Consider the following 21146-nt stretch of genomic DNA (forward strand, 5'->3'; position numbering starts at 1 on the left):
TGCCAGGTCACCGGGGGGGGGGGAGGCGGGCGGGCGGGGGGGGCGCCTCGGGTCTCCGGCCCCGCCTCCTTCCGGTCTCCCCTTCCGGCCCGCTGCCCTCCTTCCGGGTTCCTGCGGCCTCTTGCGAGCCAGCGGGCGAAGGCGAAGGCGATGGCGGGCGCGGCGAAGCGACCCCGGCGCGGCTCCCCCGCGTCTCCCGCGCGCGCCCTGCCTGCTTTCCTGCGCTGGTGCGCCGAGGCCGGCGTGGAGCTGAGCGCCAAGGTAGGCCTGCGCCGGGGTCTCTGGTGGGATGGCGCGCCGCGGCACCGAGTCCGAGTTGTGCGGCTCTCGGGCAGTCCCAGCACAGTCCCACCCGCCTGTCCTCGGGCCTCCCTCCGGGGCTCCGGTCTGATCTCGGCGTCCGAGAGGTGGCGGCTGTTTCATGGCGGCCCTCTCGGATCCTTCGCCCGAGGGACCTCCGAATGCGCCCACCCGCGCCTTGCGTGTGGGCGCTTCTGCACGATCGGAAGCCCGGCAGCCGAGGGGTGGGGGCTGCATCGGCCGCGTCCTGCCGGGGTCCACCGGCGATCCCCTCTCTCGGCCGCTGCCCTCTCCTGCTTGCAGGTCGGCGTGAGCCGCGAGGGCACCGTGGCCGCCTACGGGCTGCTGGCCAGGGAGAGCTTGGTCGCCGGCGAAGAGCTCTTCAGCATCCCCAGGACGGCGCTCCTGTCCCAGCACACCAGCGCCCTTGCTCCCCTCCTGCGGAAAGGTACCGGCGCTGCTTGTGCTGAGGGGGGATCGGAGCGTGTTTTGGGCCAATGAGGCGGGTCGGGTGCTGAAGGGGCCCCGGCTTTCTGCCGTGGTGGTGGCTCGCTCTGAACCCTTCCCCTGAAGGGAAGGTGGGGTGGAAGTCTAAGAAGCAAATGCAAGTATTCTGCCAAGGGGGGAGATTCCCATCTCTGGGCAGAGAAGTGCAGTGTTCTTTAGAGACTCCTTTGCCCCACCGGAGGGTGGCAGAGGGCTCCTCCGTCTGCAGCTCCTTGGAAGTGCTGGAGGGGGGGGGATTTGTTCCCTCCATTGATGTTCCACTCCTTCCTTTTCTCTGCCTTCACTAGAAGAAGCCTCCCTTCAGAGCTCATCGGGCTGGGTTCCTCTTCTGATTTCTCTCCTCTACGAGTGCACAGTTAGCAGTTCCCGTTGGGGGCCTTATTTCTCTCTCTGGCCCCAGTTCACTGATTTGGATCACCCCATGTTCTGGTAAGAGGAGCTGCCGCACTGGCTTCTTTACCTGTGACTGTAGCAAGTGTTCAGACAGTGAAGACAATGCACTGAAGCTAGGAAGGCCTACGGAGGACTGGAGAGATCAAGCTGGCCTACAAGATCAAATGAAGAATAGAAAAGACACACACATTAAAAAAATAGCAGGCAAAGCAGATAACAAGATCTGACCGTGGCTAAGAAGAAGGAAGCTGAAGAAAGAGACAGAGGGGCTAATTTGTCTGAATTGCCAAGCTTCCTGGATTTCTCAACATTTCTTGGGTTGGTTTGATCTAAGATGCTAATTAAACTGGAAAACTGGCTAGGCTGAACCCAATAGTCCAGGGATGTCAAACTCATGACGTCATGGCGATGTCATGTGACATATCAAGACTTTCCCCCCCTTCGCTAAACTGGGTGTGGCCAGTGTGTGACGCATCTGATCCGCGGGCCGGGAGTTTGACAGCCCTGCAATAGTCTGTCTTCAACAGCCATTAAAGCTGGCTGTGTCTGTGGTAGCCATTTTAGCTGCAGCTGTTTCAAAGCTGCTGCTTCCCAGAGGCCTCCTAGGTGTTTCTAAGACTTCCCCCTTTTCCACTCTTCTTCTGCTGTCCTTTCTTCTGTTATGAAAGCTGCTTTCTGTCAGAAGCTAAACTTAAATCTCTCTGCAAAGCAGATACAAAAGCTGTGTTTAAGTGTGAAATGGATGTGTGAAGAACTAGCAAGCTTTTCCAACCTCCATAGTTTCTTTTTTTGAGATGAGGTGAGGCAGGATAGGATAGGATAGAATGACTTTATTTGGCCAATTGTGATTAGCCATACAAGAAATTTGTCTCCTAATATGGCATTCGCCTCCAGTGAGGAAGCTGCTCTTTCTGCTGGCTCTCTTGTGCAGGGGTCCTGAAGAACAGGCACGGCTTCTGCAAGGGACAGGAGTCCTTGAAGCTGTGGAGAAAGACTTGGCCAATATTGAGATGGAGTATTCATCTATCATCTTGCCCTTCCTGAAGGCCCACCCAGATCTCTTCAACCCGAAAGTGCACACACTGGAGCTCTATCGGAGGCTGGTGGCATTTGTCATGGCTTACAGGTAAGAGGAAGAGGCCAAGGATTGGCAGCCTCAGAAAGCAAGACAGAAAATCTTCCTGATAAAAGAAAGAAGTTTCTTTGCAGGTAGAATATTTTATCAAAACCACATATGCCTCCGAGAGGAGTGTTTGGGCAGGACAGATGTGAAACGGTTGCATTTTAAGGAAACATACAGGTAGACCTTGCTTACCAACTGCCTTGTTTAGGGACTGTTTGAAGTACAATAGTGGCAAATAATAATTTTACAACCAGTGCTTACATTTATGATATTTATGGTGTCCCCTGATCATGTGATCACCATTACTGACACCCAATGTGTCTCTGACTTGTTATTTTTCTTCTCTCTTGCAGACCAGAGGGGTTGGAGAGGAAGGGATTACAAGAGAGTAAGCAAGTACCTAATGGGGAATACACATCAAAAGCAAGGCAGTGGCAGTGGCAGCTGCTAGCGCATCATGCAAACAGCCTAATATATTTCTTGCTGTTTTACTTATTTGCTTTTTATTTTATTTCTGTAGATAACTCTCAACAATTGACTCTGAGCAGCTTATATTATAAAACCAAAAAACAAATTTAAAATAATTAAAATACTTAAAATATTTTTGATCATCCTATTGCCATGGATCTTATTCGTTTTTATTTATTATTAGCTTACTCTCTAAATACAAACATTCCCCCCTTGCTAATTATTTCAGTGCCAATGTGAGCATTCTAAGGGGGATAGAGAAGGAAAGCATGATTTCTGTCACATGATTTTCCACTTAGTAATCACTTCATTTAATGACAGCTGCCAGTCCCAGTTGTAGTCACTAAACAAGGACTAGCCTTACTATATAACGCATAACTACTGCAACCATCTGTTTTCTGAGGTTTTAGTAGAAAGCTTCTATAGTTTTTACTTAGTTTGGACACTGAAGAAACCTTAACCAAATAATTTATGGATTTAGTGGCCGCTTGGCTGTCAGCCTAGTTACAACTAGTTACAGCAGATTTTGGGATCCCATAGCTGCCCTCCTTATTTGCCTCAATGTAATTTTGTTCTCCTTCAAGAACTTCAGTCACTTCTTTCTCATTTGATGCAGTTTCCAAGAACCTCTGAATGAGGAAGAAGAGGAGGAAGAACCTAATCCTCCAGTGATGGTGCCCCTGGCAGATCTTCTAAATCACGTGGCCAACCACAATGCCAACTTGGAATATTCTCCGGTGAGCAACAGCCTCACTTGCCATCCTTGAGATTGCATTGCCCTGAGACGTGCATTTCCAAGAAGACTTTGAAGAGGGATCCAGGGCAGGGATACCTTTTTGTGCCCTGCCCTGGATGCCCTGTTCTAGGTCAGTGGAGTAAGCACAGCTCAGCACTTAGTAGAAGTGAAAATGACTTATGTTGAGAGACAATCATCTGCAGATGATTGGCAGGCAAAGCTTTTTTTCTAGAGATAACTCAGGAGAGCAAAAGAAGAAGGAATCTGAAGCTTTCCTGCTGTCTTGGCAGGAGTCCTTGAAAATGGTCACCACTCAGCCTGTCCGCAAAGGCCAGGAGATCTTCAACACATACGGAGAAATGGCCAACTCGCAGCTCCTCCACATGTATGGCTTTGCTGAGGCTTACCCTGGCAACACCAATGACACTGCTGACATCCAAATGTCGACGCTGCTGAAAGCTGCACTTCAAGGCAAGTGGCTCACTCCTTATTTAGCACGAGGAACACCTCAAATTGAAAACCGGAGATTTTCTGTTTCAGAACAGAAAGGTTCAGTCAGACAACACCTCGCCCATGAGGGCAGGTCATCATCTGAAAATCTCCTGAAAGCTTAATGGAAGGTGGGCTGGAGAGGCCATTGTGATTGATTATATAGCACTCAGAGAAGTGGAGGGCACTTCCAGTGTTTGAGGACTTTCTGCCTCTAATAGAGCTCAATTGAACTAGAGACTGTTCATGGCAGAACAGATTGATTGACAGTAACAAAAAGAGAACCTGGAAAGCACACTCACTTGTAGGAATTTCCTGGACAGACAGAAATAAAAATAGAACAGAACAGAACAGGACCAGAGTTGGACACCCTGCTTAGGCAGGAAACCCTACACCACTTCAGAAATGATTGAAGACAATCCATTGAGGGCTGGTTGATAGGCCTGTTGCTGCAGGTACTGCTGCATTTTAAGCCAACTATATGAACCCATGTAGATGCAGCATAATAATCCAATTGTGAGTTCAGCAGGGTGTGAAAACTGAAGAGCCTTCCAACTGAGGAAAGGGCAGAAGTGGCACACCAGGAGAACCCCTGCAAAGGCCCTCATGGCCATGGTTGCCACCTGCTCTAAGCAGTGCTGGGAGTCCAGAAGGACCCCGAAGGGCCTTAACTGGTGAAGCACAAGGCCACCCAAGGGTGGTAACTTCCCTGACCCTGGTGGCCAAAACAGCTGCAGCCACTCAGTTTTCTTAGAATGGAGTTGAAGTCTCTTCTGCACCGAACATTTCAGTTGTGTTCACCAGATTGAGAAAGTTGCTTAATTGTAAATTCCAACCAACTAGATCACACTTAAGTAGGAGAGAACTGCTACTTTGCCACTATTCATTTAAACCAGGAAGACAAAAGGTTTTTGAACCAGAGAAGGACAGGTTTGTTTCTTTCTCAAACAAGCATTTCAGAGCTGCTTCTGACTGTATGTTATTCAATCAGCCACAGATACAGACATGGAAGAGAAGCTGGTCATGGACCAATGGAACTTCCTTTGCCATCAGGAAATGGTGGGTGAGGAAGGGGCGTTTGTGATTGGCTGGGAGAGAGTTTTCACTGAGGAGGAACTCTCGGTGGCATTACAGGTGAGTGATTTGACCTCCTAATCTGGAAATTATTTTGGTTAAAGGAGCACCATTTTGGCAATATTTGGATGCAGTTAGAATTAATCCCACATAGATTTACGTTCCCCTATGACCTTGTCTCTCCCCTCCTCCCTGGCCATGTCATAAATCACATTCTCCAATTAACCACTTTGGCTGGATGTGAAACCCAAAGCTCTCCTACTGATTGCAGTAGAAAGGCATCTTTGAGTAGATCTTTTCTTATCCACTCAACTGTTGGGGTTTTTTTTACTGTTTTATGCTTTTCCCAAAGCTTTGCTTACCTCAAGCCATGTGCTCTGTTAATGATGTTGAAGAGGGGGTTTCTTGAGGGATCTCAGGCATAGCCAGATATTCGATCCGGCTTTAAAAGGGGTAAGTCCTGTGCTGCTATGTAACACATTATTGTATGCTACTTCAGCAAACGATAATAATTCAGCCCAATCATGTCAATTTACATAGCATCTTATATATTGTTCTATCATTGCATTTGCTTGTTCTGCCACTCAGTGACAAGGATGAAATCCAGAACTGAGTCATTGATACGATCCTATTGATCAAATGAATTCTCTCCCAAATTTTGTGGGGAACTTCACCCCTCTGTCTGAGATGATACTTTTAGGGACTCCATGCAGCCTATAAATATGCTGCACAAATGTCTTGACCAAACTTAGCTGAAGGGATCTCTGATCCTCCCTATTCTATTGTTTCCTTCTATTTCTTTGCACTGTTCATTTAAGAATGCATTCTTATCTCTTCTAGCTATTCTCTGGAATTCTGCATTCAACTGGGTGTATCTTTCTCTTTCTCCCTTGCCTTTCGTTTCCCTTCTTTCCTCGGACAACCATTTTGCTTTCTTGCATTTCTTTTTCTTTGGGATGGTTTTAGTTGCTACTTCCATCCATAGTTCTTCAGGTACTCTGTCTACCAGATCTAATTCCTTAAATCTATTTGTCACGTCTACTGTATATTCATCAGGGATATAATCATATATACCTGAGTGGCCTAGTGTTTTTCCCTACTTTCTTCAATTTAAGCCTACATTTTGCAACGAGAAGCTCATGATCTGAGCTACAAAACCTGGTCTTGTTTTTACTGACTGTATAGAGTTTCTCCATCTTTGGTTACAGAGCACATAGTCAATCTGATTTATGTGTTGATCGTCTGGTGTAGAGTCGTCTCTTGGGTTGTTGGAAAAGAGTGTTTGCTATGACTATTGTATTCTCTTGACAAAATTCTATCAGCCTGTGCCCTGCTTCATTTTGTCAGTAACAGGCCAAACTTGCCTGTTACTCCAGTTATCTTTTTTTTTTTTTTTTTTTTAAATTTGATTTATATGCCTTATTTTGGCTTCCTACTTTAGCATTCCAATCCTCCATGATAATAAGGACATCATTTTTTGGTCTTAATTCTGTAAGGTGCTGTAGGGCTTCATAGAACTGGTCAATTTCATCCTCTTGAGCACCAGTGGTTGGGGCATAGACTTGGACTACTGTGATTTTGAATAGTTTGCCTTGGATTCGAACTGAGATCATTCTGTCATTTTGGGGATTGTATCCCAGTATTGCTTTTCCTACTCTTTTATTGACTATGAAGGCTACTCCATTTCTTCTGAGGGATTCTTGTCTGCATTAGTATACCTGATGGTCATTTGAATTAAATTCACCCATTCCTGTCCATTTTTGTTTGCTGATTCCTAAGATGTCAATGTTCAGTCTTGTCAAATCTTGTTTGACCACGTCCAGCTTGCCGTGATTCATGGATCTGACATTCCAGGTTCCTATGGAGAAAACATCTTTACAGCATCGGATTTTCCTTTCACCATCAGATACATCCACAGCTGAGCGTCCTTTCGGCTTTGGCCCAGTGGCTTTACTCTTCACTCTAGTACTAGCCCTCTGCTCTTCCCCAGTATTGGACACCTTCCGACCTGAGGGGTCTTTTGTTAGTTTCCAACTATTGTTTCTTGTCCTTTGTAGAATAATTTGGCCCCCTCTTCTTTCTGGAAGCCCCTCAAATACTAGAATATCATGTCACCCCTAATTCTTCTATTTAGACTAGCCAAACCCAAATCCTGCACTCGTTCTTCATATGTTTTAGTCTCTTGACCTTTGATCATCTTAGTTGCTCTTCTCTGAACTTTTTCCAAAGTCTCAACATCTTTTTTGTAGTATGGTGATCAAAATTGGTTGCAGTATTCCAGGTGTGGTTAGATATCAAAGTATTCATGGCTCTGACAAACACCTGCTGAAATGACCCTAGTTCACATGAAACAGTTTCTTGTTATAGTCTGGAACTGACATTCCAATCTGCCCCTCCTCTTCTCCCTTGTTGTTTGGCAAGCTGAGAAGCAGTTAATGGTTGTAACAGTATAAGCACACTTCGAACTTGACAATAGCATTAAGATTTTTATAATCAACACACATTCTAAGGCCTCCATCCTTATCTCTAAATATTATAGAGGCAGCCATTTTCTATTTTATAGGTTGATTGAACCCTCGAGCCAGGTTTGGCTGACAGTGACAGGCTGACCCCCCACCCCTTCAACCTCTGCAACAATGCTGGCAGCACTCATGTGTCTATTTCCCAAAGTCAACCTCTAGATATGATGCTGAGCACGGGCACTCAACTTCTTTGGTTGACCATGGCGAGGCCCATTCTGAGTGGAACCTGTCCTGTTAAACCGCTGTATGGTCTTGGCCACCGTGCTGCAGCTCAGTTTTAGGGTCTTGGCAATCTTCTTATAGCCTAGGCCAGTGATGGCTAACCTTTTTGCCATCGCGTGCCAGGAGCGGGGGGGTGGGGGGGGAGGGGTGTCACACGGATGCATGCCCACACTCATAATTCTATGTGCCCCGCGTATGCGCATGCGACCCTCTTCTCTCCCCCCCCCCCGCTACTGGCATGTGATGGTATGGTTGGCCCGGTAGGCCTGTTTTTCTCTCTCCCCAGGCACCAGAGCCTTTCTAGGAGCTTGGGGGGGACAAAAACGGCTCCCCCCCCGAGGCCCTCCGGAGGCAGAAAACGGCCTGTTTCCCTACTTCCAGTGAGCCCAGAAGGCCCAAAAATCAGCTGGCTGGTGCGCATATGCATGCCGGAGCTGAGCTCACGTGCCCACCGATATGACTATGCGTGCCACCTGTAGCCATAGGTTCGCTATCATGGGCCTAGGCCATCTTTATGAAGAGCAACAATTCATTTTTTCAGATCCTCAGAGAGTTCATTGCCATGAGGTGCCATGTTGAACTTCCGGTGACCAATATGAGAGAGTGAGAGCGATAACACGAAATTTAACACACTCGCTACCCCTTCACACCTGAGACCTTGTACCACTGAGCCACATGACTCCAGGGAGTCTTGAAGGGTCTTTAACTCCTTTCCTTATTTTACAAGCCCCTCAGATCTTTCCTTATTCTTCAAGCCCCTCAGATCTTCAGCCGCTAGGTAAGGCTGGGAGTCTTATTTGTAAATATCCTTATTCACACGTTGGGTTGGTGTCACTCACCCGGCTCCGAAGCACATCGTCCTCTCTTCCTTCCTCCTGCGTGTTGCTTGTCTTGATTTGTCACGGTCTCGAGGCAGCCGCCATGGCTGCCGTCCCCCGCCGCTGACTTAGAGGGTTGCCTCCGGCCTCTGAGGAACTTGCCCGTTCCTCTCGGCCGCCCAAGGGGTCCCTCTTTCTCCCCTGTCCCTTCAGGACAGGGTAGGTCCACAGACCTGTTAGCGGCGGTTTGCCAGTCGGGGTTTGTGCGGGGCTCTTCAGAGCCCTGCTATTTCCCGGACTGCATCCCCGTGACACCAAACCGGAAGTCCCTCAGGGGTGTACTCACTTTTGTTGCTATCAGTTTAGACATTAATGGCTGTGTGTTGCCTTATTTTGAGGGGACAGCACATTTACACTGTTATACAAGCTGTATACTCTTGTATATTGTAGCCAAGTGTCATTTCTTCAGTCAAATGAAAAGATATACTTAAATATTTACGAAATGTGAGAGGGTGTACTCACATCTGTGATATACTGTAGTTCTTTGCTTAATCCATCTCGGAATTTGTAGATCAGCATATGCTCAGGCCACCCTCTCAGACAAGTCACAAGGCTACGAAATTCCCTAATTTATTCAGCAACCGGTTGCTTCCCTTGCTTGATCGTCTGGATTCTCACATCTGTCTTCTGTCAGGTTTCGCTGCTATCTTAAATAAACTTCATTCTCAAACGCAAGGTCTCTAATGAATCTTTTTTTTATTTAAGAATAGAAAGAACGACATCCCTGAACTCTTTGTGCAGCCAAAACTGGCACCTCCTTCCAAACCCCTCCCTTTCCGTTCTTCAACCCCAATGTCTCATTGGCCATCGTGCAGATCCATCTCTTCGTCCCAAGCACTTTCTTTTCACAGGAATTCCCCCCTCCCTCTATCACCCAGGTAACGCTATCTACTAAAGAGCAGGAAACTAGGTAAAAGTTCATCTCAGCATTAAAGCAAAGCTTCTCCCTCTCTCATTCATGTCAGCGCTGGAGGAGATCATAATTTGGAACGCTGACATCTTCCTTGCCTCAGTGGGATCTTCAAATTGATTCCGTAGCATGAAGCCATCCACATCCTGGAGCTCTGGGGCCGCCTCACCATATCCTTATATCCTTATACACCAACCACTTCGCTGCATCCCTTCCAGGTTCGTGGAAATAGTATTCACATGTGATCCATCATTGGGGTATCTGCCTTCATATCTTTCTAAATAATTCCACACCTGAGCCAGAAAGTAAGTCAAATACTCCAGTTGGGTGACATAAACTACCATCTGTTAGGAGAATGGGGATGGTGTAGCAAACTGGTGAGTGGGACCCAAAATCGAGTGAGTGGGACCCACTTTGGGGTGGCACAAGAAGCCTCCACTCCACTGGTTCTCCCCATTCATTTCATCTTTTGGTTGCCTTTTGTTGCCCAAGCCTCTGATAAAGTTAAAGGAAATTCATCTACTGCCTTCCTGAGGCCACTCACCCATGTAGTTCTTGGTGCCAGGCAAGGAGCCTTCATGTGCCTCCCTCCTTCAGCAGTAAGTGGTGGCTCGCTTAATTAATTAATTAATTAATTAATTATCAAATTTTTATACCGCCCTACTCCCGGGGGACTCAGGGCGGTGAACAGCCAAGATAAAACACAGATAATACAAACATTAAAAGTCCATTAAAATTATTAAATATTTTGGCCAAAAACAAATTTTAAACACCCAATTTGTAAAACAGATTAAACGATTTAAAAATTTAAAAGGGAGAGTTAGGCCAGGCCAGCCTGCTGAAATAAAAATGTTTTGAGAGCACGATGAAACGTGCGTAGATCCGGGATCCTCCGTATCTCCGGGGGGAGCTCGTTCCAGATGGTAGGTGCCCCCACAGAGAAGGCTCTCCCTCTGGGGGCCGCCAGTCGACACTGTTTGGCCGATGGCACCCTGAGAATGATGGCTCTCTATGGGAGCGTACTGGTCGGTGAGAGGCTATTGGTAGCAGAAGGCGGTCTCGTAAATACCCCGGTCTGATGCCATGGAGTGCTCTAAAGTTGGTAACCAAAACCTTGAAGCGCACCGGAAGACCACCGGGAGCCAGTGCAGCTCACGCAGGAGGGAGGTCACATGGGAACCCCACGCCGCTCCCATAACCACCCGCGCGGCCGCATTCTGGACCAGCTGGAGCCTCCGGGTGCTCCTCAAGGGGAGCCCCATGTAGAGAGCATTGCAGTAGTCCAGGCGGGAAGTAACGAGAGCATGAGTGACCATATTTAACGAGTCCCAATCCAGAAAGGGACGCAACTGGCGAATCAGGCGGACCTGATAAAAAGTCCCCCTGGCCACAGCCGTCAAGTGCTCTTCCAAAGACAGCCATGAGTCCAGGAGGACACCCAGGTTGCGAGCCCTCTCCGTGGGGGCCCCCACTATTGGACTTGCCCCCACTAGTGGTGGCACCAACTGACTATATCGGGATATCGGAAACCACAGCCACTCGGTCTTGGATGGGTTGAGCCTGAGTCTGTTTCTCCCCATCCAAATCCGCACAGCCTCCAGGCACCGGGACATCACTTCAAGGGCATCATTGGGGTGGTCCGGGGTGGAGATGTACAGCTGAGTGTCGTCAGCGTACTGGTGGTACTTCACCCCGAAACCATGGATGATCTCACCCAGCGGCTTCAGATAAATGTTGAACAGAAGGGGCGAGAGGACCGACTTTTGGCACCCCACATACAAGGGGCCTCGGGGTCGACCTCTGCCCCCCTGTCAACATGGACTGCGACCGGTCAGAGAGAAAGGAGGAGAACCACCGTAGGACGGTACCCCCCACCCCTAACTCCTCTAGCCGGTGCAGCATGATATCATGGTCGATGGTATCAAAAGCCATTGAGAGGTCTAATAGTACCAGGAACAGAGGAACAACTCCTGTATTACTTCAGCTTTCTGATACTGATGAACCCTTGGGTGAGGGGAGTTTCCCGTCCGCCTTGAAGGAGGAGGTGGTGAGACCCGTCCTCAAGAAACCTGCCTTGGATCCAGCTATTTGGAATAATTTTCATCCTGTCCCCAACCTTCGCTTTATTGCGAAGGTTGTTGAGAGCGTGGTGGCACATCAGCTCCCGTTGGCCCTGGATGAAACACTATATCTGAAACACTGTGCCAGTCGGGTTTCAGGCCCGGGTACAGCATGGAAACGGCATTGGTTGCACTGGTGGATGATCTCTGGAGGGCTCTGTCCTGGTCCTATTAGATCTCTCGGCAGCTTTTGATACCATCGACCATGGTATCCTACTGCGACGCCTTGAGGGGTTGGGAGTGGGAGGCACTGTTCTACAGTGGTTCTCCTCCTACCTCTCCGGGCGTTCGCAAGGGGTGTTGGCGGGGGGACAGAGGTCTGCCCCGAGGCCCCTCACTTGTGGGGTTCCTCAGGGGTCGGTCCTCTCTCCCCTTCTGTTCAACATCTATATGAAGCCGCTGGGGGAGATCATCCGTGGTTTTGGGGTGGGGTATCATCAGTATGCTGATGATACCCAACTTTTTATATCCACCCTGAATCAGCCCAGTGATGCCCTCGACGTGATGTCCCGGTGCCTCGAAGCGGTGCGGCTCTGGATGGGGAGGAACAGGCTTCAGCTCAACCCTGCCAAGTCAGAGTGGCTGTGGATACCGGCATCTCGGTTCCAAGGGAATATTCCATCGCTGGTTATAGGGGGTGAGGTGTTGCCCCCTGTTGATAGGGCGCGCAACTTAGGCGTCCTCCTGGATTCACGGCTGACTCTGGAAGATCATGTTATGACCGTGACCAGGGGGGCATTTGCCCAGATTCGTCTGGTGCGCCAGTTGCGCCCCTACCTGGACAGTCACTCAAGCACTCGTCATCTCCCAGATCGACTACTGCAACGCTCTCTACATGGGGCTGCCCCTGAAGACCACTCGGAGGCTTCAGCTGGTGTAGAATGCGGCCGCTCCCAACACTCTCATGTTACACCCATCCTGCGGGACCTGCATTGGCTACCAGTTGCCCTCCGGGTGAGATTCAAGGTGCTGGTAATCACCTATAAAGCCTTACATGGCTTAGGCCCGGGGTATTTGGCGGACCATCTACGGCCAGCGACAGCTCCCTATCGCCCGGTGCGTTCCCACAGGGAGGGCCTCCTTGGGGTGCCGGTGGCCAGACAATGTCGGCTGGCGATCCCTAGGGAACGGGCCTTCTCTGTGGGCGCACCTACCCTGTGGAATCAGCTCCCCCTGGGGCTCGGGTGGCCCCTGACCTTCGCTCTCTCTGCCATGGCCTTAAAACATGGCTATTTCGCCTGGCTGACTTGGACTGAAGGGGTTTTAGAGGGGATTTTAATGGTTTTTATAGTTTTATAGTTTTATTGAGTATTTTTAAAAGAAGGATTGGACTTTATGTGTTTTATTGTTGTGAGCCGCCCTTGGAGATAGGGCGGCATATAAGTCCAAATAATAAATAAATAATAAAATAATAAATAATAACCCCGGTCGGCAAGTCTGCCTCTCCCATCTGGATTATAGTCAATGGCCACAGGAGGGGAGTTCCCCCTTGTTTCACCCCTCCATCTTTTTTTTTTGTGCATTGCAGACCTCACCCCCAACCTCTCACATAGTCCATATAAACAACTTCACATTGTTTTGAGAACCGTCTGCTTCAACTCCACACCTGCTACAATGTCCTTGAAAAGGTTTTAGACTCTCAGTTTTCAACAGAGTCATTGAGGTTTCATTTCTCCATCTAACCCATTCTAAAGCAACACCTCCTACTCCTTACTCTAATAGCAAGTTGAAAAGAAGAGGCACATAGCTGCCAAAGTTTCAAAAACACAATAAAATTTAAATGTTAAAAATGATGGCGAACCTATGGCACGCGTGCCACAGATGGCACGCAGAGCCATGTCGCCTGGCACGCCAGCTCAGCTCCGGCGCACGCTGATTTTCAGGCCTTCTGGGCCCACCAGAAGTAGGGAAACAGGCTGTTTCCTGCCTCCGGAGGACGGGGGGTGGGGGATGTCTAGGAGTCTCTGGAGGCTGGAGACAGCAAAAACCATCACTTCCTGTCCAACTGAAAGTTGGAAAACGGGCCATTTTGGGCCTCTGAGGGAGTGGGGAAGGCTGTTTTCGCCCTCCCCAGATGCATAGAGGATCTGGAGCCAGGTGAGAAAGAAAAATGGGCCTACTGGGCCATCACATGCCAGAAGCTTGGGGGGAGAGGGGGTTGTGCGTGCATGTGTGGGGCAGGGCACATAGAATTATGGGTGCGGGCAAGCATGCGCGAACCTCCCCCGCCCCCCCCCCCTTTCCTGGCACATGATGGCAAAAAGGTTAGCCATCACTGGTCTGGGTCATCTAACCATTGAAGCACAGCATCATTTATATGAACGAAATCAGATACTGGACTGGTAGATGCCCTCAGTTTGCATCTGCTCACGATGTGGTCTACGGTTTGATGTGGGAGCTCATAGTCGCATTGAGGGGAAGATACTAGGCCCCATTTATACAAAGAGTCCAGCAGATTCTGTGAGGTGTGAATCCATTCAGGATTGTCCATTGCTGATGTAGTTTAAACTTTTTTGTGGGGTCATTTATATGTCTTCCTATCACCAGGTGTTCAGCAACCCATTTAATTTCCATTGGGAATTGATGTTAAATTTGGTGGGAGATGTTGCGCAAATGCCAACGGAGGCTTCTTGGATTCGAATCCATGGGGGCGCAGTGATTAGAATGCAGTATTGCAGGCCAACTCTACCAACCGCCAGCAGTTCTCACCAGCTCAAGGTTGACTCGGCCTTCCATTCTTCCAAAGTTGGTAAAATGAGGACCCAGATTGTTGGGGGCAATATGCTGACTCTATAAATCATTTGGAGAGTGCTATTGCTATTGAGTTTTCCGGCTGATAATTGAAGGGCAGTGTGCATCAGTAGGAGTGAGTTGTCTATGATATTTGCATTTTCTCACTAGTGCATCTTGGCTTTGTAAAGCTGGCAGCGTTATATGGCTTAGAACAGGAAGCCAGCAGGTCGGAATGGTTTTAATGCAACACCTCATGGTGTTGATTCTGGTGTCTAATTTACTAGTCTGGAAGCTGCTAAGCCATACCGGGTCACAGTATTCTGAGGTGGAGTAGACCAATCCTAGTGCCTATGACCTGAGGGTGGCAGCTGAAGATCTCAATTTAGTTCCACATAATTCATTTATGAAAACAGTGGCCAATTAGGTATCTCACAGATGCAATTATAATCTATAGAAAAGTTTTTAAATAGATTATAATTATATAATTATACTTCATTGTTGGGCACAGGCACAGGCTGTTGGGGATGAGTCTGTGTTGTCTGCATCTCAAACTGAAGTGCAAATTGTTCCTGTAGTCTGCAATTTTTCTGGAAATCCATTCATACTCCCACACCATTCTCAGTCATCCAGGTCATGGTTGTCCCAAAGAAAGTCCAGTTGCCTCTTGAAAAAGCAGCTTTGGGACAACCAGTCCAGTCAACCTGGAGAATCCCCATAGATATAATAGCTATGCACTTTAGGATGAACACCCTTCGAATGGTATGGGAGTATGAATGGATTTCCAGGGGAAAAATGCAGACTACAGGGGCCATTTGTGTTTCATTTTGAGAGGCAGACTCATCCCCAACAGCCTGCACCTGTGTCCAACACACCCATTTACACTACTCAGGTGACCCTGAGGACACAGATAAACCTTGAAGTGGCCTCAATGACTCTAAAAGAATGCAAAGTTAGAGCTGAAGAAGCTTCTTGAATGAGAAGTGAAACATCTTTAAAGAAAAACAAAGTCCAGTTGCTTCTTGAAAAAGCACCTTTGGGATTTCCACCCATTTTTTCTTGTCCTGCCTTTTGGTGCTTTGGAAAATAGGCCAGTTTTTTTGGCCTATTTTTTTGGTTTTTTTAAGTCAGGTTTTTTTTAAAATTTATATATAAGTATTTTGAATACAGTGTATTATCTGGGCATACCATTTTACAAAAGAAAAAGTAACATATATACTGATAGTACTAGTGATAATACAACAAAATAATTCTAACCATATTTATAATTATATTAGCTTATTTATAATTCTATTGATTATATTAGCATACATAGTTATAAACAACATTCATATTTTATTTGAACATAACAATGCTCTTTCTTCATCTAATTTCTACCTCTTATCTCTAACCATTGATAAAACCTACTCCATGTTAAATTACTCTGTATCTCCTTTATCTTTTAATTTCAATGTCAATCTATCCATCTCTGCACAATCCAATATTTTCCGAATTATATTTTCATCTGATGGGGTGTTCTTGTTTTTCCAATATTGTGCTTAACAATATTATATTAACAATTCTTGCTGCTGTCAATAGATGTAACATTAAATATATAGTCCCTTTGTCATAGCTTTCTGGTATTATACCTAACAAGAATATTTCTGGTTTTAAATCTACATGCTGCTTAATCATCTTTTCCAACCATGTATGTATTTTCATCCAATATTTTCTTGCTTTATTGTTTTGTTGGAAGAAATCTCCTTCTAGGTTCTGCTCCAAGTGGGGAAAAAGACACTGGAGACATGGAGACTGCTTGGAAAGATGGTTTAATGGTGGACAGGATCACATGGCTTGAGTTCCTGAACAGAAAAGGGCAGATACAGCGAGTTTTTCAGGTTTTATGCTCTCTCTGGCTTTGAACTTCCTGGGGCCCAGAAAGAATACTCTGATTGGTTGTCAGACTCCCAGGGAGTGGGGGTCTTAGCTAGCCGATGGTCACATGTGCTTCCCAGGTCACATGTGGTGAGTTTCTGCTGATATTGTGTAGAGAGCTAATCCTATCTTTGTTGGATCTTTGGCAATTCCTACTATGGCTCTGCCTGAAGGAGGTAGATCTTTGTTATGTAGAATAGACTGGCCCAAGCCTTAATGGCCCATTGACAAAGGGTGGGGGCAGGAAGATGGGAGCTGCTTCAAAACATGCTTATCCCAGGGAAATATAATATTCTGCCTTTTTCATATTTCCTAAAATATTTCACTCTTCCAGGAAAGGGGTGGGTGCTAACTTCCTACAGTTTGAAATAAGAAAAGTAACTTCGGTAGTATGTTCATTTTTATAGTAGTTATTCTCTCTATCATTGAGAGTTGTATGTTCTTCCATTTCTCCAAGTCCAACTTAATTTGTTGCATTAACTTTGTATAGTTATCATCTTTGTTGCACATCTTGCTGTTAAGTAGATTCCTAAATGTTTCACTTTCTTTACTATCTGAAGATCTACTTTCTTTGTCAATTCATTTCTCTATTTATCTGTAAGTTTTTTACTATTATTTTAGTTTTTTCTTTGTTTATTTTCAATCCTGCAACTTCTCCATACTCCTCAATTTTCCCTATCAATCTGGGGCTGGTTTCTAATGGTTTTGTCTAATATCCTGTCTAATATTTCTAGTTAACACTACCAATGTTAATATAAATAACAGTGGATATAGTTTTGTGCCTTTTTTATGTAAAAACATTTCTGTCATGTCTCCATTCACAATCACTTTTGCTCTCTGGTTTGTGTAGATTGCCAAAGTAAATTTTTTGCCAAAGTCCATACATTTTAATTGTTGCACCATAAATTGCCAATTTACATTGTCAAGTGCTTTCTGAGCATCTAGATTTCCCTTTCCGCTTCTATGTTTCTTTGTTCCGGCAGTCACAGCTCCGGTTCAGCCATTAATGGCCATCTTCTTCTCTGCCTGTCAGGAAGATTTCTCTGGATCGAGCAAAGTGGACCACCACCCACTTGCGATCTACAGAGGGCCCTTCCTATCTTAGTCACCCCTACAGGGTGACTTTGGCTCCGAAGAGCCTCCAGACAGGCAGAACTGGGTTGGGCTCCACAGAGCTCCATTCGCCACAACTGTCTCACTGTGACATCAGCGCAGATCTATCTTCAATTCCTTATTTGTGATAGCCCCTCAAATATTTGAACATTGTTATCCTTGTCAGTCCTTGTCGTCCTTTTCGCTAGACTAGCCATACTTTATCTAAGCCCTTTAGCTGTGTCATTACTGCAATGAAAAGAAGCTCTCCTGAAATAAAAACTTGGATCTCACAATGTCCCTCAGATGGCTTAGCTCCCCTTGGTTTGTTCTGCTAACCACTATTGTTTCACACAGAGCCAGCCGGGAAGGATAGTTCCTTCTGACAGAGGAAGGTTTATGTTGAAAAAGGTCAGTATGGACCATCAGAGTGGAAGGTCCTAGAAGGAAAATGGAGACATGGAAGTAGCTGTGGAAAGTTTCAGGTGGTGTAGAACTGCTGAATGAAAAGAGGCTGCTTCAGGAGGTCTCATGCCTGAAGCCTTGGACATTGTGGTCCTGGAAAGACCCAGTCCCTCTCTTGCTCTAAGCCAGGAACAGGCTGGTGGTACTGTTGGTGGTATTTTCACATTGTTGAGGAAAGAACAAGCAGGTTGCTGATGCAGGATGGTCAATTGCTTTGAGCAAGGATGAGGGTTTTCCCTCAGAATGTTTAGTGATGAAGTGGCCTGTTTTGTTTTACAACTGTATTATGCTACATTACAGTCGTATTTTCCTGATCCCAAATGACAAAGAGATTTCTGACATGGTCTTGGAAGAGTTCTGGGTACTGCCAAAATGGGGTTCGGAAACTTCCTGTTGTCCTGTGGCTCCTTCTTGCTCTTGAGGTTGAAGAGCCAAAACAATTGTTAGCTCTGGCTCTAGTTGTAAGGTTTTGGATGAACTTTTACTGCCTGAGTAGACATCCCAGAGTAGCAGTCCTGGTTTTGGTGGGCAGATTGTGCAGCATCTTGGGCTAAAGAGTAGATGGGTTTGGATGCTTTCCTGTTCTTCAGAGGACTAGAGGAGGACTAGAGCTTGGAATGGTGTGTTAGGAAAGACACAATATCTCCTGGAGTAGAGCATCCTTCTCTCCTTTGTATGATTCAGGAAATTGGAATAAATAAACAAACAAGATTTTTTGAGTCCCTACTGATGTTTTCCTCTACCTGTTTAATAAGATGTAGGAATATATTTCCAGCACAGAAAAACATGTGATTGCAGAACAGCACCAATACTACATTTTACTAGAGAAGTAAAAGAGAAAAATTTAAGTGTTCCACTTGTGAAAATTACCATCTCGTTGTCATCCCATTATGTTTATGTATGCATTACATTTAGCTAGGTGTTTTGCAAAATACTTCCATTAAGTCCTCGATTCTCTTCTTCTCTATGAGCGTTCTCGCTGTCTTGCGACATGCATTTTACATGCATTCAGCATGTAAGACAAAACCCTGCAAAGGATGAAATTGGTAGACTTTTAACAAAAGATGAGCTGGGCCTGCTTGAAATCCACTGAGAAAAGCAGTTTTAGATTAAAACCCAAAAGTGAGTTTGCCTGGTGAAATTTGATTTTGGTTGACATCTCGAACTGGGGGTGGTATGTTTGTGTTTGTATGTCTTACTGCAGGTGCTCACTATGTCTGCAGAGGAATTCAAGGAGTTTAAAGAGGCCAAAACTGATGGAAAAGGGACTGCTTGCTTGATCCAGTCAGTTACTATGATACCCAACCTGAGTGCTGCTCAAAAGAAGCTTCTCTTTGATGCCACAATACTAACACTGAAGGCTTTCTCCTCCAGTTTGAAAGAGGAAGAAACAATGCTGGGAGACTTGCAGGCTTATTTGGAATTAAGCTGCCGGGAGCAATTTGCCCTCCAAGTGCGATATGGCCAGAAGAAGATTCTGCATCAGTTGCTTGAGTTGGCAAAGTAGCTGCTGCTGTGAGGGTGGCAGTCTTTTGGGGCTGGATGCCTGAACGAGGCTTCTGAGCAGGTGGAGACTGTTTTCCTAGGCAATAAAAATGAATTCCGTAGACAGTTTGTTTCTGTCCCTCAAGGATCCAATTGCTCAGACTTGTCTTCAGTAGAAAGCTTTATGGTCTTTTTTTAAAAAAATATTTTATTGATTTTATTATATATACATAAAAATATAATGACAATTCTGTTTGACATCGGATATGCAGTGTTTATACATAATTACATTAAAATTACATTATTGCTTAGCGCATTGTAAGCCGCCCTGAGTCTCCGGAGAAGGGCGGCATATAAATCAAATTAAAAAAAAAACAAAACTGGTGTCACTTATACTATATAGTTCTAATTGGTTTTTGCACCTTTTTCTCCTTCCTTAATTTTATCATTCATCCATTCGTATCACCTTCCCCACACGGTATAGTAGTATGAATTCTCATCATTATTTATTTCATGGGTTAATTTATTTATCTCTGCGCACTCCAATATTTTCCTAATGCTAAGTTCTTCCGGTGGTGGGTCTTTCTCTTTCCAGTATTGTGCGTATGCCAGTCTAGCAGCTGTAGTTATGTGTATCAGGAGGTGGACCTTTTCCTTTCCATACCTTTCTTTACTATTCCCAGGAGAAATATTTCTGGTGTCAATTCAATATCTTCTCCAATTATTTCTTGCAACCATCTCCGAATTCTACTCCAGAGAAAGCTTTATGGTCTATCCATGTCTACCACAGAAGCAAAGTCAACACTTTTAACATAACACCTCTGAACAGTTTTGCGGGCATCAATATATTTTGGTAAAGTTCATTCACAAGAATTAAAGATGCTGGTGATCAGAATGTCAAAAAGATGTACAAAAAGTTGGACTTTTGTCATAGCATGGAATAGTTCGTCAGGTTCAATTCTTAAAAGATTACAGGGAATTTGGCAAACAATAAACATTTTACTATGAAGACTAGAAATAAATGGATACTGCAACTGGTAGGTAGTATCTCTAAAATACCCACAGTATGAAAACTTTAAGGGGGCACAATGGCTCAGTGGTTAAAGATGTTGAGCTTGTCACGTGGAAAGGTGACAGCCTGGGTTTGAGACTCAAATGCCATATGAGAGAGCTCCCATTACTCACCCCAGTGCAAATGCGAGTAGATTAATAGGTACCACTTCAGTAGGAAGGTAACAAAGATGTCCATGCTTTGGCATATAGCCATGCTGGCCACATGACCACGGAAATGGTCTTGGCTCCCTCAGCTAAGAAACAGATGAACACCGCCCCCTAGAAGCGGACACAATTAGGCAGGGGAAAGTTTACTTTTATGTAAACTTTGGCTATTCTATTTAGTAATGTGAAGGTGTTGTCTCTAACACCTTCAAGCATGAGCTACTCAGGAAAGATAGCTCAATGTTTTCCTCAACTCCATAGAATGTGTTTTTTAGTTATTTTAATTATTTCATGTAATTTGATACTTGGAGCAACTGTTTTTAAAATTCAGAACACTAAAATGTGCTGCCGTGTTTGCATATACCTTTTACATCAGAAATCAAGCAAGTTTTGGCATATAGATTAGTGGTGGGTTGCCCCCGGTTCGCACCGGTTCTATAGAACGGGAGGCTCCGCCCCTGACCCTGACGTCATCAAAATGCTTCTGCACCTGCGCAGAA

The 21146-nt window shown here is 45.9% G+C and overlaps 1 protein-coding gene across 11 annotated transcripts; it reads left to right on the forward strand.

Moving 5' to 3' along the window:
- The first annotated feature begins 19 nt into the window (after window positions 1-19).
- On the forward strand, window positions 20-19821 carry SETD6 (SET domain containing 6, protein lysine methyltransferase). 11 transcript variants are annotated; one of them, XM_087877188.1, is made up of 10 exons: window positions 80-261; window positions 604-748; window positions 1095-1236; window positions 2132-2326; window positions 3408-3528; window positions 3818-3998; window positions 5008-5150; window positions 14290-14487; window positions 16208-16327; window positions 19148-19236. In XM_087877188.1, the coding sequence occupies exons 1-9, from the start codon at window positions 151-153 to the stop codon at window positions 16307-16309; spliced, it is 1338 nt and encodes a 445-aa protein (XP_087733314.1). In that variant the 5' UTR covers window positions 80-150; the 3' UTR covers window positions 16310-16327; window positions 19148-19236. The 11 variants fall into 11 exon arrangements, 9 of the variants coding, with proteins under 9 accessions (XP_034281577.1, XP_087733315.1, XP_087733314.1 ...); XM_060681501.2 differs by having other exon boundaries at window positions 81-261; window positions 16208-16349; window positions 19148-19821; XM_087877190.1 differs by having other exon boundaries at window positions 81-261; window positions 14290-14460; window positions 16208-16349; window positions 19148-19821.
- Window positions 19822-21146: the final 1325 nt, after the last annotated feature.

The sequence above is a fragment of the Pantherophis guttatus genome, chromosome 11, assembly GCF_059756535.1.
Source record: "Pantherophis guttatus breed Tessera chromosome 11, ASM5975653v1, whole genome shotgun sequence".
Taxonomy (NCBI): domain Eukaryota; kingdom Metazoa; phylum Chordata; class Lepidosauria; order Squamata; family Colubridae; genus Pantherophis; species Pantherophis guttatus.

Bases quoted from the DNA above. Each gene is read 5' to 3' on its own strand.
- SETD6 (XM_034425686.3), top strand. From the start codon at position 151: ATGGCGGGCGCGGCGAAGCGACCCCGGCGCGGCTCCCCCGCGTCTCCC. The intron at 1,237-2,131 runs GTAAGAGGAGCT...TCTCTTGTGCAG, and splicing joins TTGGATCACCCCATGTTCTG to GGGTCCTGAAGAACAGGCAC. The intron at 2,327-3,407 runs GTAAGAGGAAGA...CATTTGATGCAG, and splicing joins GCATTTGTCATGGCTTACAG to TTTCCAAGAACCTCTGAATG.